This window comes from Ceratotherium simum, chromosome 1 (assembly GCF_057802395.1).
Source record: "Ceratotherium simum simum isolate JZ-2026a chromosome 1, ASM5780239v1, whole genome shotgun sequence".
NCBI classification, from domain to species: Eukaryota; Metazoa; Chordata; class Mammalia; order Perissodactyla; family Rhinocerotidae; genus Ceratotherium; species Ceratotherium simum.
The window spans coordinates 85671562-85683586 of record NC_141900.1 but is presented as its reverse complement, the minus strand read 5'-3'; the positions used below and the strand labels follow the sequence as shown (position 1 = coordinate 85683586).

Sequence of the window (12025 nt, the reverse complement as noted above, 5' to 3'; positions counted from 1 at the left end):
GGATCTAGATTGGTTAGTAATGTGGCCCACAGGCCCTTTCTTCACTTTTCCATTAACCTAATACATGATGGCAACCATTTGGTTTGGCAATATTCTAAACCAACTTAATGGCTTCACATAGAGAATTACTGAGTCTTCCTAGCAAGAACAAAGGAATGCAGGAACTCAAGTGTAGAAACAGAAACTGGGTATTGGAAGAACACAGTATTTGGTATATATCTAAGTAGATTTTGTCAGATTTACAGTCCTTACAGATTTGAAAAACTAAAAATGCCTCTGGAAATTGACTCTTTGCTCACCAAAACTTTCCAGATGGCCATAGAATTACATGATAGTTGGAGTTTAAGAACTGGCAACATGACCTAGAATAGGAACACGAGGGACCTTTTCCCAAACCATCAAAGATACTTACTTGTTTATAATGACTTCAGTTACTGACTCGTAGGCCTGACAGGCTCACAAAGTAAAAATTCTGCTACCATTAGATAGGGGCTAGTTCTGACTTTTTAAGTAAAATAAATTTGCTTGCAATGGGTAGCTCTGGGTCATAAAATATTGAGTATGATGTGGTGATAAATCCAGAGGGCCTATATGAATCATTTCCAGAAATAACCAAAACCAAAAAACTCAGAACCTCAACTGAACAACTCAAGTTCATCCCAAAGATAATAAAACATTACCCATCAAGAATTGATTCACGGCAACAGTAGAGGTTGTCAAATTTCTGTTTGGTGACTGAGTCATTGACATTCATGGCTGGAACACACAGCTTCCCAGCTTTGGATAGCTGGTACAGCCTGAGTATGAGGGAAATCAAGAAGAACTTAAAACAATGAGATATTGCAATCTACTGTTAGTTTCATATCACATTCCAGAAATATTTTGATTGGGTAGGAATGAGAACATGAGACACAACTAGTTTCATCCTATTAGATGTATATAGAGAAATAAAGAATATCTTTCTAGAGCCTGTATACAGCTTAGAAATAAACGTCTTAGTCAAAAGGCATGTGGGGAAAATCTTTAACTCACCTCTAAATTTTAAGGATTAAAATGTAAAATTTTAAATTGCTTATTAATTTTATTCCCCTTTTTAATTATAAAAAGAGTAACTTTAAGTACTGTTTTAATCCCACTACTCTAATGCAACAATTTTAACTTTCAAATAGTCTCTCTTTTATAATCTCATACACATATTTATAAATATGTATATCTATATACAGTTTTATTTAAATTGAGTCAACTAAAAATTAGAACCAGGTCTTTAATTTATTTATTTCTTTTTCCCCCAAAGCCCCAGTAGATAGTCGTATGTCATAGCTGCACATCCTTCTAGTTGCTGTATGTGGGACGCGGCCTCAGCATGACCGGAGCAGCACTGCGTCGGTGTGCGCTGGGGATCCGAACCCGGGCCGCCAGCAGCGGAGCACGTGCACTTAACCGCTAAGCCACAGGGCCGGCCCAGGTCTTTTATTTAAAATTCATCCTTTACTTAGAATCTGAAGGTATGGTATAACCCATAGTTTTGTATATTCAAAAAGATCACAATATATTGAAGCCGTGATGGTGGCTTATTTAGAATTTACTTTCCTAAAACTTTTATTTCATACTTTCAGTTCTTTCTGGGTGAATAATAGTAAACAGAAATGATTCCAATTTTACTCAGGGAATTATTGCTCATTTGAGACACAAAACCCTAAATCCTTGCTCTCCGTACAAGAAGGTAAGCTCTATGAGGGCCTAGGTTTTTGTCTGATTTGCCCACTGCTACATCACTAGCACAGTTCCTAGAACAGTTCCTTGGTCATTGTAGAAGTTCAATAAATAAATGTCTGTTAAATAAATGAATTTGTCCAAAAAGGACAAGCAGTCTTTGCATTACAATGACTAGAAAACATGAGAACCACACTTGTTCTCCTACCTTCTCCCTCCCTCACTATTTTAGGTTATTTGTGTTTTTTGTTTTTTTTTAAAGATTTATTTATTTATCCTCCCCCTAAAGCCCCAGTAGATAGTTGTATGTCATAGCTGCACATCCTTCTAGTTGCTGTATGTGGGACGCGGCCTCAGCATGGCCGCAGAAGCAGTGCGTTGGTGCGCGCCCGGGATCCGAACCCGGGCCGCCAGCAGCGGAGCGCGCGCACTTAACCGCTAAGCCACGGGGCCGGCCCTGTGTTGTTAATTAAAAAAATAAGTGCGTAGACTTAGAGCTCATCACCTCATAGCAGGTTCCAATTTTTAACATAATGTATTCTATAGGCATGTGAATATAGAAGATATATATGTCTAGGCTGCATAAAACCAGGTATGCTCAGGTCAAATCTTACCTATGGACTCCAGTAACACTTTCCTCTACTATGCCCTTGATTTTCTTAAACATGTTGGGATACTTCTTATAAATCCAGTGAGTAAGATCCCCTCCATCGTCCAAGATCTGCAATAATAAGCATCAATAATGTCATTCATTTTGCTATAGGCTCAAGACTTCCAGTGATTCTCTGGTTCTTGTATCTCAATTTCTAATTGTCATTTTACAGATATTTCAAATTTCCCATATGGTTATGAAAAGTAACTTAAAGCCAATATAATGACCAGTCATAATAAACTAATAAAAGACAATGAGGGATAAAATGGCAATTGTAATTCTCACAGCCAAATGACCTTGCCACATGACACACCTATTAGATCAAAATACACAGCAACACCATCAGGATTTTCTTACGGACTAAAAGCTTAAGTCGTTATCTAGACCACTAGTTCTTGAATGTACTGTGATATTTAAAAAGCCTAAACTTGATATTAGCATATTTATGTTGGTTAAATTCAAGACTTTAAATATCATCAGTCAAAGCTTAGTTTAAATAAATCCAGATAATTAGTCTCTCTCCCAGAACAATGGCTTATAAAACTGTATTCATTAATCCTTTACTTTTCCCAAAGTACAGGTACTCTCTTACCCAAAATATCAGGCAGCACTGTAGGGTTTTGCTTAGCACAACCTCACACTCTCTATAAAACAAATTAAAAATAACTAGGGAACTGTGTAGCATGTAGGTGTGCAAGCATGCCTCTGAACAGCTCATCACTATTTTAGGTTGGGATTAAAGATAAATACAATGCTGTGCCCACTGAAGCTTTCATCAGCAGAGGAAAGTTTCTGAATTATAAATAAGCTAAAGAAAAAACAGTTTAGAATACTATTAGGCACTAGGCTGTGGCACTTCAGCCCTTCACCTAGCTGTTAGAAATGCTTGGCAGGACTTTTCAAATTGTTATACCCATTCTCCTGGAAAGTCCCACAAAACCGAGCTGCCCTCTACTGGCATGCACCCATTCTGCAGTCCCATCAATTATCAACTCTACTACAAGTGCCAAAAATGCCATCCCAGACCCCTGGACACACAAAATCCCCAACCTCATGTCTACCACTTGATCTCTTTTTTGCATCTCCTCTTGCTGTTGATCTATTTTCTCTGACTCAACTAAACCTTATTTGAGAGCAGGGATCCAAGGCAGGACTCTCATTAAAACTCTTACATTCGCTCCATACTATAAGTTAGTGCTCCATTTTCCCCCCGTAGAAACCCTCAGAACAGATGCCCTAAGAAACGGAAAGGCTCCTCTGAGTTTTTTCCTCCCTTTCTGCATGTATGAAATCTCTCACGGAGTTTTCCCTTGCAGCCTCTGATCCCCAGCCACACAAAAGATCAGACACAGAAAAGACTGAGGAATTGGAAACTCTGTCTTAAGTCCCACTATTTTCATACACTTTTCCCTTTTAACAAAGGTATCTAACACAGGCAGGTAGTTGCTATCCCTAATATTTGTTTAATGAATATAGCCCATAATTTTCACCATGAAATTCCACTGCAGAAAATTCTTGTCACCAGGGAATCTTCCTGAGGTTGGAAAGCAAGTAAAAGTACTAGATCCTGACAGGATCCAAAGAGATATGGCTCTTGTTTTCTGGAGTGACAACTGTTTTTACCCTTGTCTTACTTTCTTCATCAACATTTCCAGCAGTTTGTGCTGGCGCTACAGTCTATAAAAGCTCTCTGGGTAGAATCCCATGTCCTCTCTGTGTTTATGACTATAAAATTAATGTTTTATTTCCAGTAGAAACCCCCTGGCATATGTTCTTTAGTGCCTGTCAGTCATACTCCCTCCTGTCACTGTTAAACTCTGTTGGAAGGAGCTGACTCATCTTATAGCCGATTCTTTCCTCCCTTTCAGGATATGAAAGCTTTAACCCAGCTTCCTCAAACCAGCACTTGGTGCAATGTGACCTGGATCACAGAATCCAGAAAGACAGGCTACTTCTCTCTGCTGTGTACCCGGTGAGGCCTGCTCTGCAGTCTTTTTTTTTTTTTTTTTTTTTTTGAATTTTTATTTTTATTTCTATTTATTTATTTATTTTTTATAATTTTATTTATTTATTTTTTCCCCCAAAGCCCCAGTAGATAGTTGTATGTCATATCTGCACATCCTTCTAGTTGCTGCATGCGGGATGCGGCCTCAGCATGGCCAGAGAAGCGGTGCCTCGGTGTGCGCCCGGGATCCGAACCCGGGCCGCCAGCAGCGGAGCGCGCGCACTTAACCGCTAAGCCACGGGGCCGGCCCCTGCTCTGCAGTCTTTAGCAGCAAGGAATAGTTGGACTAGAGCTTCAAGGATTCTTTTTTCAGTTGATTCCCTAATTCCTCCTCTTACTCATATGCAGAAATGTTTGCAAAATAGGAGTGCCTCATATTTTGTGCAGCTTTTTGCTTCTTCTTGTGAATCTAATATGCTATCAGCCTTCAAGAACTTGATCTTCTAAAAAACGAAACAAAAATAAAAATGAAGCAAAAATAAAAAAACCAAGACTTTGCCTAGTCATCTTTCTTAAGGTGGGGAATGAATAAAGAGAAGAAATTTGAACTTGGAATCCCTTCAGGTTCACTATAAATTTAGCATATGATTCTAGAGAGAAAGCTAAGTAACACGGGAGGTGTATATATGTGTATGTGTTTTGATTATTGTTGTTGTTGGGGGGGTGGGGGGGTGAGCAGTGGTAGGGAATGGTAACTCTTTAATCTCACTTTTTAACCAGCCATGTGTGATCCCTGAGCATTACTTTAACGTTGCTGATGAATATGAGTGCTTCTAAGATCAGCACCGACAATTACAGCACTTTGAGCCTATAAGGAGATTCAATATTCTTGGAGTACCCTAAGCACAAGCATCTAGTTCTGTTGGAAGCCTAGATACATCAGATAGAAAAGGAGGCATTTTCCTTCCTTCCTGTTGGCTACAGCCTCCTCCTCTGTGCCCTGCCAAGCCCCTAAAGAATTGTGTTAGCAGAAATCAAACCCACCATGTTCGGCTGCCAGCCTTCCACATTCACACATCTATCAATGCACCACCAAAAGTCATCTTCTGACTCTCCTTTCCAGGCAAAGACAGGAAATCCTGAGGAAAAGGAACAAAGAGAAACCATTAAAGTCTGAAAAAAGGTCTGACCCTAAATTTTGGGAAGAAAATGCTGGTTTTCCCCAATTCCAAACTCTCTTGTTCTGCTGCACTCTTTGGATTGACTTTCTTCACTGCTTAGTACTGTCTTCAGCCCCTTGCTCCATTCTTTTGTCTTTGGGTCATTTTGCTCTTGTTAGACAAAGAGGACAAAGAAAAGGGATAAGAGTATGATGGATGCTAAAAATATGACTAAAGAGAAAAAGAAGAAACCAGAAATAAGTACTTCTTTATCTAGTCCAACTGGAATCCTCATCATTTCCCAACTATACTTTGATCTTTCTTGCTTCTATACTTTAGTCATCCCATCCTCTTCATCAGGAAAACTCTTACACTCTTTTCCATCTATTAAAATATTATTACAGTTCATGGGCCAGTTAAGTGTCATGTTCCTAATGAAGCCTGATCAACTCAACTGGAAGTGATCTCTCATGGAATTTGAACTGTTATAAGCCCCTTGTTTGTGTACTGAATGTGTAATCCTTTATATCCTTGTATTATCATTGTTTATATATTTGTCTTCTCCTCAACCACAATATAAGATTGTGAGGGCAAAGACACTGTCTCATTTGTCCCTGTATCTTTTAGAGTAGGTCAATAAGCATTTGTTGGGGGAAAAAAAAAGAAACGAATGCATATGTACAATTCACTGGGCTACATATTTAATATTTGTGCACTTTTTTATACATATTTTATTCATTAATAAAAATTTTATAAATGAATCAATGTAAATGAAAGAACCAATGAAATGTTCAAAGTGCTAGCAGGAGGAGGGACATGCATGCACTATATACCTTGCCCAGCATTTCTCAAGAGCTCTGAAGCAAGAGTTTGATACCATGATCTGTGTTGTGCTGCCAGAGAATAAAGACAAGAAACTGATGAAGTCCAAATTTCTCTATTTCTTTTGTCCTTCAAGTCTCAGTGTGATCAAATATTAATTTGCCAGGTCAAGACCTGTTAACTGCTGAAGCAGAAACACCAAACACTGAATCAGGGCAAACTGCTGAAAAACCAGCCGGATCACAAAACTATGCCTGAAGCATTTTCCTTTCTAATCTATATTACCTTAATCAGTGATCAGTGTTCACTGGTACTCTAATATTAGCAAGTCAAGGCAATGCATTAACTAATAATGGAGTATTAGACATAAGAAGATATTTGTGACTGTAAAACAATAAAGTTGTCTAGATCATATTAAACAAGAGAAGCCCAAAAAGAGAGCAAACTTATCAAGAATAGGGATCCATTTTTTCTAAGACAGCTCCTTTTATGTTGATCTTCCTTAAAGATTTATACAATCATGTGTTGCTTAACAAGGGGGGATACGTTCTAGAAATGTTCACAGAAATGTGTCATTAGGTGATTTTGCATTGTGTGAGCATCATAGAGTGTACTTACACAAACCTAGATGGTATAGCCTACTGCACACCTAGGCCATATGGTACTAATCTTATGGGACCACCGTTGTTAACCCAAACGTGGTCATGCAGCACAACGATGGAACTTTTCAGAGACTTACTAGAGAACAAGAAAAAGATCTTACCACTTTCTGCTAGAGCAGCAGCCACTTCATTGAGAGTGGAATAGATGTTGCAGGCAGCCCATCGGCACTGTGCCCCCAGAGCACCTAGAGTTTCCATAAGCACCTATATTAAAGAGAAAGCAGGAGATGAGCAAGCCTGGGCCAAACAATTGGTCAAGGAGATTAAATTTATATATTTGACAATGATAAAGTATATCAGGAATAACTGAGGCCAACGATTTTCAAATTGCACTCTACAGAAACTCTTTAGTATTTTGAGAGGAGGGCAAGTGCCAGGGGTAGGCATGGGGGAAGGTTCCAGCTGAGCTCTATGTAAGATTTAATTAAACGAAGGATTTCAGAGCCAAAACATTTTTTAAAAACCACCAATTTATAGTTCTGCTTCTTCTTAGGATGTAGAAAGCTGCAAGAGAGGCTCCTACCCTAACCAACGACAAAAAGCCAAATAATCTACAAAACCATAACTTTTCTTAAGTCCATCAAAGAGCTGAGGTCATAAAGCAACCAAGTGAACTGAACTCCAAAAAGTGACAAATCCCTTTAAGCAGAGAGGCAACACTGTTTCACCTTTGGCAGAGCATGGAAGGAAGAGGTGGCTACCATACATGAAGGTAAGAAAAAATTAGCTAAAATTTTAATGAATTAGTAAAGGCTAAATGTGGGAAAGTGTGTCAGTTTAGAATTTCTGGTAGCCCCAGGCACAAGAAGATTTCATACTCACATGCACACTCTTTTCCAGGGGATTCCACCCAGTGCTCACAAGAAAGACTAGGGGCAGGGAGCTGACTGGCTGTGCTGAAAGATAAGCGTGAAATGTGGATACTTTTCCCCACAACCTTCTCTCATAGGAAGCAAAAGTCTCAAGCTGTAAGAAGTGGAGCAGGAGTTATGCCTGCCACCAGGAACCAGGCAAAGATCAACTGCTTCTGGAGGAGGGTAGAAGTAAAAACTCCCTGCTCCTAGCGGAATAGCAGGAAACCCTCTTGGGCGCAGGACCCTGTACTGATAATAAAGTAAAGATCACTACCTCTCTAAGAGGAGCAGAACAATATCTCCTGCTCAAGACCTATCACAAGATAACAAGGTGAAATTTGGCTGCTACAGAGAGGAGAGGCAGGGACACTAAAAAAGCCCTGTCCTCACAGAGTCCTGCCTAAGATTGAGGCTGCACCAGGAGCTCCAAGAACCCCACTTGCCCTCACCATTAGCCTGGCTCCAGGAAACAAGTGGCAGCCATCTAGTGTTGCAGGTGAGGAATGCTCTGAAGAGAGAGCCCCCCCGTGGCAAGCATGTGCAGAAGCAGCTGAAAGATGAGGGTGAAGCCAAAACACTGAGGGGAGCCCTCTGGTAACCTCAAATCACAAGGTAACAGCAGCCCACTGCTGGAGGAATTTGAAGCCCATGGTGCAGAGCAACAGAATTAAAATCCAGCCCAATTCATGACAATAATGGAAACTAACATACTCCCATTCAATATAAAATTTCAAGACACACACAAAAGTGAAAAAAACAACCCACTGTCAAGAAATAAAGTATTTAAGAGAACCAGAATCTGAGATGAGCTAGATGTTTAATCAGACAGGAACTTTAACAATAATTAATACATTTATGTTAAGGGGTCTAGTGAAAAAGATGGACAACATCCATGAACTGATAGGGAATTTCAGCAGAAAGATGGAAATTATAAAAACAAGTGAAATAGAAATGTCATGGGCCGGCCCCGTGTCTTAGTGGTTAAGTGCGCGCGCTCCGCTACTGGCGGCCCGGGTTCAGATACCGGGCGCGCACGGACACACCGCTTCTCCGGCCATGCTGAGGCCGCGTCCCACATACAGCAACTAGAAGGATGTGCAACTATGACATACAACTATCTACTGGGGCTTTGGGGATAAAAAGGAGGAGGATTGGCAGTGGATGTTAGCTCAAAGCCGGTCTTCCTCAGAAAAAAGAGGAGGATTAGCATGGATGTTAGCTCAGGGCTGATCTTCCTCACAAAAAAAAAAAAAGAAGAAGTGTCAGAAATAAAAAATAAAATAAAAAGTATCAGAGATTAAGAATTCTTTCATCAGGCTTATCATCAGACTATGTGTCTCTGAGGACAGAATCAGTGAACTTGAAGCTAGATCAAGAGAAATTACTAAACTGAAATACAGAAAGAAAAATGAGTAGGGGAAAAAATCAGAAGAGAGCATCCAAGATTTATGGGATATTATCAAATGGTCTAACATACATGTAATTGGAATCCTAGAAGGAGAAGGGGATAATAGGGCAAAAGAAATATATGAAGAGTTAATGGGAAATTATTTTCCAAAATTAATGAAAGAGGAATAAAAGAAAAATGACATCCCAATAGCAAAGAGTACACTATTGTACAGATCCACTAAAGGAACCAAGGATCCTTAGAGAAATGACTAATCCACGGCTAGGACAGGGAATGTACAAGACGAGCTTAGATCATCTTGTACCAGAAGCAAGAAAGTGCTCAAAGAATGAAAGGGATATGTTACAAGACAAGCCACAGAAGCCAGACTGAAGGGGCTTCCCTTAGCCAAAATTGGAACAATTTGAGCATCATAATAAATAATGATAGTAATAGATTATAACCCATTAAATAAAATAGAAAACAATGATTCCATACAAATAAAAATAAACAAATGAGTGAATAAGTTGCAAGTTTGATGAAGAATGGGATATTTACACAGTTTCATATTACTACCACACAAAATACTTATTAATTACAAAGGGGGAAAAATAACTTTCACAATGGAAAAGTCTGGCAGCCACCACCTCAACCAAGGAATCAAAAGAACGTCAGTTATGGGACAAGTCAAAATCACATGCCACCTAATAAGCTTAAATTTAAAAAATGCAGCATCATTTCCTACTAAAGATGCACAGCCTGAATCTAATAATGAGGAAGCTCAGAAAAGTCCAAATTGAGGACATTCTACAGAATAATCTGTCTATACTCTTCAAAAGTGTCATGCAAGTCGAAGAAAGACTGATGAACTGTGCTGTACTAAGGGAGACTAAAAAGAGATGACAATTAAATGAGACACATAACTATGGACTGGATCCTTTTGTTATAAAAAATATTATTGGGACAACTAGTGAAACTCAAATGGGGTCTGAGGATTAGATGGTAATAATGAATCAATGTTAATTTCCTAATTTTGAATGTTTATACTGGTTGTATAGGAGAATGTCCTTATTGGTAAAAAACACACTAAAATATTTGTGGGTGAAGGAGCACCGGTTGGCAATTTACTTTCAAATGGTTCAGGAAAAAAAGTTATCTGTACTTTACTTGCACCTTTTCTACAAATCTATGAAAAATATTAAAAAAATATTAAAAAAAATTTAATCCACTGATTTGATCCTGACGTACTTTTACTTCAACATATAAGATGGAGATAGGATTCCTTTTAAAAAGGTAGTGTACTACCCTACTGCTTTGACTAAGAGCTATTTTAATAAGGATAAAGCTTTGGTTAAAATGCTTGTTTTAAAATTTCCTGGCAGTGATCAACTCTGGGTACTGATAATTTTCATTTTTAAAAACTTGAATTTTCTAATATTTCTATACTAAATAAAAATTCTAATTAAAAATACGCTCTAATTTTTTAAAAATTACTTGCAAACAATTCCACTAATGTAGGCTAACCCCTTCATGGGTTAGGGGTCACACAGCAAGTTGATAGCAGAACTACTCTTACGTCTTAATTTCTAGTCCATGCTACCTTTCAATATCTGATCCCATTTTTCTGTTTTATTTTTCACCTTAAAAAATTTCTGAATTCCTACAACTAGGATTCTTGAATTTGTCAAACAAAAGAATGACACTGAGACTTACCTACAAAGCAATACAAATTAACTAGAAAAGTAATTGAGACCAAGAATATAAGAAGTGTTCAAAGAACTATGAGTCAAGACAGCTGGCTACTAGGGCTCAAGTAGGAAAGACGGCAGGTAGGAGTGGGAGGAGGACTGAGCTTAGAAGCTGGTTTAATGCAACTTTAAATCATTACTGTTTAGAAGGAGTAGCTAGGAAACCTGGTTAAAAGTAACTATGGAAACACACCAAAAAAAATGTCAATAGATCCAAGTCTATTAGAAACCTGGACAGGAAACTGTTAACTATAATAGTTATTTCTGGGGCATGGGCTTATAGGAGACTTTGTCTTTCTTCTACATTATAGATTGTAGTAATGTTTGAACTTTTTAAAATGAACATGAACTACTTTTGTAATCAGAAAAAAATAAAATAGAGATTAAAAAATAAAACAAAGCAAAATTCCTTTGTAATTATTTTTTTTAAAGGAAAAAGAAAAGAATGTGTGGAAGGAACGATGATAAAATAATACTAAAATTTGTAAACTAATTTTGATTACTACATTCAAGAAAAAAATAGGAAGGAACCTTGAAGAGTGGTAATGTTCAGTGAGCTAGGGGGTAAAAAAGAAACTAGATATAATTTAGCAACATGAGACAGTACAGAAGCACTTACTATTTTAAGCCACCATACTGAAGTCTCATGTCCCTGACGGGGGAAGCCCAAAAAAGTTTCCAAGAGTCATTCTGCCTTGATTCATTAGTCTGCAGCTCCAAAAAGAGATAGTTTTTCAATTTATTATATTAATTTTGAGCCGCCAAGGTAGTCTTTTCCTCAGAGAACATGCAACCCAGAAAAGTCTCATAGTGAAGATGCTAACAGTAGCTGTCTGTGTCTTGAGGAATCTCTGCTGTTCTTAATAAGGAATGTGGCCACATAAGTGTTGTGCTTCAGGAGACAATCTTTTGAAAGCTGATTTGGCCATACAAATGACCTGGGTTTTATAAATCTTATAAAAGATTCCAGACCATTTCTCACTACACAAATTTCCTGCAGTGGTCTCATTATGGTTGGCAACTCAGTATCTACTACATCCTTGACGATGACTCTAAGTCAGTGGTTCTCAACAGGGGAACTT

The 12025-nt window shown here is 38.4% G+C and overlaps 1 protein-coding gene across 5 annotated transcripts in view; it reads right to left on the bottom strand.

The window, feature by feature from the left end:
- Positions 1–12025, bottom strand: part of AHCYL2 (adenosylhomocysteinase like 2) — a 170721-nt gene that overhangs the window by 23207 nt on the left and 135489 nt on the right. For all 5 annotated transcript variants that reach the window (XM_004418695.3, XM_014784916.2, XM_014784929.2 and 2 more), the window contains exons 5-8: positions 7056–7158; positions 5355–5449; positions 2328–2434; positions 681–797 (exon numbers count right to left, since the gene is read on the bottom strand). In XM_004418695.3, the coding sequence (XP_004418752.2) occupies positions 681–797; positions 2328–2434; positions 5355–5449; positions 7056–7158 (422 nt within the window). The remainder of the gene's footprint in view (positions 1–680; positions 798–2327; positions 2435–5354; positions 5450–7055; positions 7159–12025) is intronic.